Raw genomic sequence first — 8,514 nt, 5'->3', positions numbered from 1 at the left:
CTGACTTGTATTATCTTAGAGCAATTTCCATATGGACATTTCTTTGTTGTGTCACAGTTTGAGTGACAGTTTTTCCTGGCAGATTAAAGGATATTTTGCGATTGTAACTGTAGGCTCGCGCTCGGTCCCAAAGTCCGGCATCCGACCAACGCGGAAGGTCTCTTCGTGTTACTGTCTTTTCTCGAGGCAAATTTCTCATTTGTATTTCCTCGTTATTTCATCTGACTCCATAAATGAAAAGGTTTTAATGATATCTGTGAATCATTAAATGTGAGCGAATGTTTGACTATTCCTTTTAACTCTTTAATGAAAATAATGTCAAAGTCAGTCAGAATAATCAAATGTAACAATTTATTATGTCAGGTAAGTTAAGTGTATCATGCCAATTTCATAATCAATTCAAAGATAATCGATACAAAACATCAAATGCTCTGGAATAAAGAGAAGAGATGCGAACCCAACGTTATACATGAAGCTGAGAGTCTTACTCTTCAGGCTAATCTGAAGTACAGAAAGGCCCCGAACCCTTTGCTATATTACATTATACAGACAGAACCTCTTTCACATGGAAACATGTCCTAACAATGGAAATTTGCATTCAGAGGTTACACTTTTTGGGGGTAGGAGATCATTTGCCAGGAGACCACCTTTCTTTGTGTGCCAGTAATCCCTAAACTCTTAAAAACCTTACAATACAATCGCAATACAATCGTTTTTAAATTAGTAAATTCGTTTTTAATCGCTATAACAACCACCTCGCTATTTCCCCTTATTGTATGTGTCAGTTCTGATGTGTATTAACGTAACTCAGTACCTGTTGTGTGGTCCAGTGGGCATTTTGCAGACATGATATCAGATGCTGACACTGTCTCTGCCCAGTTGTTTACAGTTGTAAACTGCGTTTGTACTCTTCGCCCGCTAGTGACTCTACTGAACTACTGTTATGATCACCTGAACTGAAGATTCCGTCAAAGTAACTCAATTGTAACGTTATATAATAACACCGTATTCTGTCAGATTCTGAATCTCAACGAGCTGTGTAGACTCTATTTGCAGGTTATTTAAAGCTGTAGACTGCGTTTGTAACACTTTAGCCGTTAGTGACTGATTCGGATAATCGCTGCTGACCTGAACATCTCAGTGACGTCATAAGGAACTCGCGCTGCCTGTGACGCCACAGCTGCAGCTTTTTTTGTGGGGGGGGAATAAATGTAATAATTTACTCGCCCTCATACATATAGTCCCAAACATCTGGCTGACTAACGTTTTTTTTCTGAATGGGCCATAGTATCGGCCGAAATCAGTTGTACTTGTGTCAGGTTCATACTCGGTGTAAGCTGTGTGTACAATCGGCCCGAGTTCGTTTTGTCACAAATATGTCAACATTTCATATAGGAATTTCAACATTTCATTTCATTGAGGAGATTCCCCCTTCCATGTAAAGCGCTTTGAGTACCTAGAAAAGCGCTATAAATGTAACGAATTATATAATATATATATATATATATATATGTGTGTGTGTGTGTGTGTGTGTGTGTGTGTGTATGTATGTATAGTCATATGAAATACATTTTATTTATTATATACGTTTTTTTATTTAATGTTAAAATTAAATTATTAAAATGATTTTAATCAACAATATATAATTACAGTTTTTCTCGATTGTTTACACACATTTTCTGAAAGCATGCCTCATATTCTCAGAACTCTACACACAAATCCAAAAACACACACACAATGGGCAAAACCCCTCAATTCTCCTGCAAAATGAAACTTTACATTCAAAACAATGTTATTTCTTCTCAAAATTATATTTTGTTTTCAAATGACACACACAAACCATCACATGAATAGACATTTATAAGAACCAGTTGAACACAGATATGCTCAGTGTAAAACACTAATGAATGGAAAACACTTTTTTGGTTCAGTGTTACTTACTACAGACAGTACATACATAAGTGTGTTGTAAAATATTTGAGAATATTGTTTTTATACTCAAGTCAAGTCAAGTCATCTTCATTTATATAGCGCTTTTAACAATGTAGATTGTCTCAAAGCAGCTTTACAGAGAACTCTTTACTCAGAACACACAGATACATGGTAACAAATATATTTTATTTTTCCCACAAAAACAATGTACACAGTGTACATCCCAACCAACACAAAGTTGTACATACAGTGGTCTACATACAAAACAACAGAAGAATTGACTGTATACAGTTACAGTAAAAAAAAAAAAATCCAGTGTTGGCATCCATTGCCTATGGAAGCTTGTTTCCGCCACAAAATAAAAAAAAATAAAAGATAATTGCGACTTTTTATCTCACAATTGCGAGTTTACATCTCGCAATTCTGACTTTATTTCTCAGAATTGCGAGATATAAAGTCACAATTGCGTCTTATAAAGTCAGAATTCTGACTTTTTTTCTCTCAATTGCGACTTTATATCACGCAATTCTGACTTTATAACACATAATTGCGAGTTTATATCTCGCAATTCTGACATTTTTCTCAGAATTGTGAGATATAAAGTCCAATTCTAAGGGGGAAAAAAAGACGGACTTTTTTATTTTTTTTTACCTCAGAATAGTTTATATCTCACAATTCTGACTTTATAACACGCAATTGCGACTTTATATCATGCAATTCTGACTTTATATCTCCCAATTGCGTGATATAAAGTCAGAATTCTGAGATATAAAGTCAGAATTGCGTGATATAAAGTCGCAATTGCGAGAAAAAAAGTCAGAATTCTGACTTTATAACACGCAATTGTGACTTTATTTCACGCAATTATGACTTTATATCTCGCAATTCTGAGAAATAAAGTCAGAATTGCGAGATGTAAACTCGCAATTGTGAGATAAAAAGTCGCAATTATCTTTTTTTTTTTTTTTATTTTGTGGCGGAAACAAGCTTCCATAATTGCCCCATTGAAGAGCTGCCCTGTTGCCCTTTTATGCTAAAGCTCTGATTGCTAACTGTAAAACTGTGTGACGGGTGTTTGCCCATGTGATGAGTCAGTGTGCATATCTGAATGGCAGTGTGTTCCTTGTGAAAACAAGAGATTTTCTGCATGAAAATTGTGCCAAAAGCAGAGAATTGTGTGTAGTGTTTTGAAAAAAGTGTGTTTTAGAACTGCAATTCGAGTGTAAAGCAGGAATTGTGCTTGTAGTTTAGCAGAATTGGTTCAGGGGGTTGGTGAATGAGTTACATGTTGTGGTCATTGTGTCTCAAGTACCAGAAAATGTGTGTAAACAATTGAGAAAAACTGTAATAATACTTTTGAAAATGGTCTCTTAAAATGTGTGTTGATATTTTCAGTATACCTGTTAAACTTTAAATTATTGTATTTCATTTTATATCCAAAACGATTTATTCCGTTTCGTTTAATGTCATTTAATTTCATTACTTGCTTCTTTTTTTCATTTTGCTTTTTTGCTTTTCCATCCGTCAATCAAACCCGGAAGAGATCCTAGACCAATCCGAGACCAAAGAGATATACACCAATCCGAAGACGGCTTCATTCCCAACAACCAATCAAACTCTTTGGCATAAAGCCTCATTTATGGGCGGGGAATCATCACCAGTGTCCGTGTGATCGTCAGAGTTGAGCAGTGATCGGTTCCTTTAGCATTGTTTGTGTGTTTTATGTGTGATCCGCGCGTTATGAAGACCATTCGAGCCTTATCACTTCAGCGGTGTGAGTGTGTTAAGCGTTGCATTACTGTAGAGTCGTAGAGCAGATGTATATATGTCGTGTGGTGTGATGGCGTGTTTGCAGTGTGCTTGACTGTGATTGGTCAGTGTCGTGTGCGCGCTCATGGTGCGGTGGTTGTGGGCGGCGCGCAGATCAGCTGCGCTGCTCGCGAGACACAATAATAAACCCGCTTCAGGAGCAGAAACTCTTCATTTCCCAGCTCATCATCTTCATCATCATCATCACAGGTGAGTGCAGACTACACGAACACCAGCATATCATGATACGATGCGTTTATGAGCTGCTGATCTTACAGGCCCTAAATAAAATGTCCTTTTAATTGCGAACTTTTAGCCCACTGTTAAACACAATTTTTACGATTGTTTTTGTAGTAATTATTGTGATAATTTTATTTTAAGTATCATTTGTTATTGTTGGATATGTTTACTTCCTTTAATGTGCATTATTCAGTTATTATTACGCCTATGCCGTTTAGCTGTTAATTATGTTAAACTTTTTTAAGTGTTATGGGTTTCAGTTTTTATTGAGTACTTTTTTTATTTAGGTAACTACTTAATTGTATTATTTAGTACTTAAAAATTAAATATATGTATTAATATGCTCTATATGATGATATTACTTAACCATAATGATTGTTATTTGTGTGTGTGTGTGTGTGTGTGTGTGTGTGTGTGTGTGTGTGTGCAGTCAGGTCAGACGGCTCAGTTCACCTGTAAGGATGCCGGAGATTAACATGGATAATCTGGATGAGAAGCAGGTGCAGTTGCTGGCAGAGATGTGCATCCTGATCGACGACAACGACAGAAAGGTTGGAGCTGACAGCAAGAAAAACTGCCATCTCAACTCAAACATTGATAAAGGTAATGAATGCCGCAACCCCAAAAAGTGTTTCTAAACTTCAGACACACTTTAAAAAACTATATTACTTTCTGACAGATTCTGACAAATGCTTTTGCATCATTTGTTTGTCACCTGCTTTAATATTTTGTTATCTAATATAACTAAATGTATACATTTTGAGCATGACTAGTGTCTGAATAGTTTTGGGGCCACTTTTTGTGTCATATATTCAAAACAAATAAAGCAAGAAGTGTCTTTGAATCTGTCTTATGATTTAAGTGATTCCTTCATTCAAGGTCGGGTGTAAGATAAGTATTACACCCACTATATTAGATTGTCTGTGTGGTGGATAAAATCGCGTTTGGCAGGTTGTAAAAGTGATCTTATGCAAGCTGATTCCACAACTACTAACTTTTGTTAAATATTTTTACTGACAGGATTGTTGCATCGAGCGTTCAGTGTTTTCCTGTTTAACAGTGAGGAAAAGCTTCTCCTTCAGCAGAGATCCAACGCCAAAATCACTTTTCCAGGTGCGTGTCAGTGTTATTTTAATATTACTTATATGTTATTATATATGTTATCTAGGTCAAAACCTAGAAGACTGAGGGGCGGTTTACACGACACCGGTTTCAACTGAAAACGGAATGTGTTTTGGCCGTTCATTTATACAACAATGGCGTTTTGGGGCCTGAAAATGCAGTTTTCTGAAAATGATACCGTTATCGTCTCTGTGTAAACTTTTGTAATAATAAAAAAAAAAAATTATTTCAGCTACAACATTTCTCTTTTTCATTTAGTTTCGAATTGATGTACTAAAATAACTTTAAAAAAAGATTAAAACCTATATAGACATTAAAACATACAAAATTAGACATAAAACCACACAACATAATCTAAATAGTAGATTATAGTATAGTAGAGTATAGTATCAAAAACTATAATAGTATCTGAATGATACTAAAATACCACTGGCCTGAAATAACTGTGATTGGTGTGCTTTCCCAGGCTGTTTCACCAACACTTGCTGTAGTCACCCGCTCCACACGGCCAGTGAACTGGAGGAGCAGGACGCCATCGGGGTCCGACGCGCCGCACAGAGACGCCTCCAGGCTGAGCTCGGCATTCCCATGGTTCAGGTACGGAGACCCAAACACATAATGTTCAACAGCAATATTTATGGATTGCAAACTGCGGCTTGTACAGACAAGGCCTAAAATTAACACTCGCCAAATGCGAGTAAAAATCGCGTTGTTGAGTCTATGAAACGTGTGTGAGTTACTAGTTGGCAGATAATATTCGTATTAACTCTATCAATGAAATGTTGCAAGAACATGAACAAATGTGAACGACTCTTGGGACAGATGACGGGCCAGTGCTGCATCGTCACGAAAGTTTAAGCCTTGCCAATTGAAAATTTCAAGTGCAAGATCTCAGTTCATTACTCAACTCAACTCCGTCTGTGTCCTTAATGCTAATCAAACAACAAAAGACAAAGAAAAATCACTCACTGCCCATGACTGAATAACTTTAATAAGGATTAATCTACTTGTACGTCTAATTTATACAGTTAAAGGGATATTTCACCGCTGGAAAGATGAATGTGTATTTAAATTGGGTCAAATTTTAGATTTAAATTTAAATAAATTTTACAAGTTGGTGCCGTCTAGTCTGAGAAAAGCCTGAAAATGTATTTTTGGCTCATGTGGATGAAAGACAACAACTCCCAGAATGCACTTGCTTCGCTGTCACTCCCAAGCCACGCCTACCGGTTACAGAGGGCCGTATCGGGAGAAATGATACGACTAGTCGACTCGAAACTGAAAAGACACTGTTTTATGGTGAGATCCCCCTATGGGGGAACACATGCGGGACGAGCTCCTCCTATTGGCTGGAGTCTCTCGCCTCTGGACAGAAAAGACTCTGATGAGCTAAATGACGATTTTTGCGTCATCTGAGTTTTTTTTTTCCCAGACACACAATACAAAAATCTCTCGTCTCAGGGGGACATGAGGGAGGGAAGCATGGTCACTCCAAAATACTACCGGGTTTCTCCTGATACAAAGCTTAATGCTAATCAGTGAAGTATCCCTTTAAAGGAGAACTCCGGTCAATTTTAACATTGAGCTCATTTTTTTGTACATTTGGAGTGCTGTCAATACAGAGAACAACGACAAAAATCGGTGTTGCCTACACCTAGTTATTCTATTTTTAAAATTTGCACCCTGTTGACTTCAATGGGGCAAGTACTAAACCTGCTTTTAGCCTCTTAACATCCTTGATGTGTCATTACAAGTGCACAGAAAATGTGAGTGATTCCTTCTGAGTGAATCTGACTGCAGTAGATGTGAAAGATATTAATAAAAATGATAATTCAGCCAGCGCGTTCATGGCTGGTAAAAAAAGAAATCTTTATGGCTGATAAATTTTCTTAAAGCTACACTGTGTAACTTTTTAAGTTGATTCTTAGCAAAAAACACTTTGTTCTTTCAAAATGATATGTGCTCATTAATGTGTAATCACTTCCACCAACTAATAAAGTATTCTCGTAAGCATAGAATCTGCCATTTATAATACATACGAGTGAGTCGTTCGAATGGCAGCAGCCATGTTGAGCCTCCATCTTGAAAATACATTAGCCAAAGAGGGACATACCTGGAAATTCAAGCTTCGCCTTTCTCGTTTTTACACGCAGTGGCACCGTGACGAATGCGAGGGGGAGATTACTCGCGACTGCCGGCAGATCTGAAATAATACGGCCACCGTAGGAGTTAAAACGCCCTCAGAATTGAAAGGAACAGAAAGTAATATTCACTGGGTAGTCATATACAATTTCACCGCTAGATGGGGGAAAATATCACACAGTGTAGCCTTAAGTCGCTGGCCATTGGCAGGAGGGGCAAAAAGTGAGTTTTAGGCCCTGTGTTCTTGTTATCCCAGGTGCCTCCAGAAGAGATGACCTACCTGACCCGCATCCAGTACAAAGCCCAGTCAGACGGCGTTTGGGGCGAGCACGAGATCGACTACATCCTCTTCATGCAGAAAGATGTGGATCTGAATCCAGACCCCAATGAGATCCAGAGCCACTGCTACGTGTCCAAAGAGGAGCTGAAGGAGATCCTGGAGAAAGCCAAGAGGAAAGAGCTGGAGATCACGCCCTGGTTCAGTCTCATCGCTGAAACCTTCCTCTTCAAGTGGTGGGACAACCTCCATAACCTCAAACAGTTCATCGACCACGACAGGATCCACCGCATGTGAGCACACATGGACGCTTAAACGGTTAATAGGCCACACGACACACTGATAAACACTGGACACTCATGAAGGGCTTGTCTTGTTAGAAAGCCTTGGTTTGTAAATGTTTGCACTTTGATTTAGCATTAAAGTTCTAGTAATCCACTTACATACTGAGCATTTGCTGTCTTTCTGTCAGAGGATTTAAGGAAGGATTGCTAATAAACACTTTGTGTAAAGTGCCTAGTTTCATATCAGAGACTTTGCTTTTGAAGAGAATGTTTTGTGTAGATAAAACTATCAGGGCTCATGAAGAAGTTTACAAGTCATTTTTAAAGAAGGAAAATACAATTTTGGTTTCTCATTTATTTCAGCTCATTCATTACACCATTTTTAGAAAATAAATATGGAAAAATATGGTCTATCCGTTCATTCATCCCTTCATATTTTCCTCTCATTTTGTGGTTGGTATGATTCTTTCAATGTTTTTTGAAAAATCGTTTATGCTCTGTATGAATATTTAATTGTCAAAACAGTACAATTTTAAAATGAAGGAAGAATTGACAATTTAAATTTACAGTTTTTTTATTTTAATATATTTGAATTTCCATCATTACAGTCTTCAGTGTCACATGATCCTTCAGAAATCATTATAATATGCTAATTTGCTGCTAAAAAAAAAAAAAATGTATCAATGTTGTAAACAGTTGAGCTGCTGA

At 37.4% G+C, this 8,514-nt stretch overlaps 1 protein-coding gene across 1 annotated transcript; it reads left to right on the top strand.

Annotated features, from left to right (window-relative positions):
• The first annotated feature begins 3,530 nt into the window (after window positions 1–3,530).
• On the top strand, window positions 3,531–7,964 carry idi1 (isopentenyl-diphosphate delta isomerase 1). Its single transcript, XM_081352523.1, has 5 exons — window positions 3,531–3,951; window positions 4,412–4,584; window positions 5,002–5,094; window positions 5,570–5,700; window positions 7,502–7,964. The coding sequence occupies exons 1-5, from the start codon at window positions 3,827–3,829 to the stop codon at window positions 7,817–7,819; spliced, it is 840 nt and encodes a 279-aa protein (XP_081208649.1). The 5' UTR covers window positions 3,531–3,826; the 3' UTR covers window positions 7,820–7,964.
• Window positions 7,965–8,514: the final 550 nt, after the last annotated feature.

The sequence above is a fragment of the Scardinius erythrophthalmus genome (genome assembly GCF_964197995.2).
Source record: "Scardinius erythrophthalmus genome assembly, chromosome: 22".
NCBI lineage: Eukaryota > Metazoa > Chordata > Actinopteri > Cypriniformes > Leuciscidae > Scardinius > Scardinius erythrophthalmus.
The sequence above is the reverse complement of the archived record's forward strand: the minus strand, read 5'-3'. Positions and strand labels throughout refer to the sequence as shown.

Coding starts and splice junctions, on each gene's coding strand:
- idi1 (XM_081352523.1), top strand. CDS start 3,827: ATGGTGCGGTGGTTGTGGGCGGCGCGCAGATCAGCTGCGCTGCTCGCG. Junction 5,095..5,569: donor CGCCAAAATCACTTTTCCAG/GTGCGTGTCAGT, acceptor GTGCTTTCCCAG/GCTGTTTCACCAACACTTGC. Junction 5,701..7,501: donor TCGGCATTCCCATGGTTCAG/GTACGGAGACCC, acceptor TTGTTATCCCAG/GTGCCTCCAGAAGAGATGAC.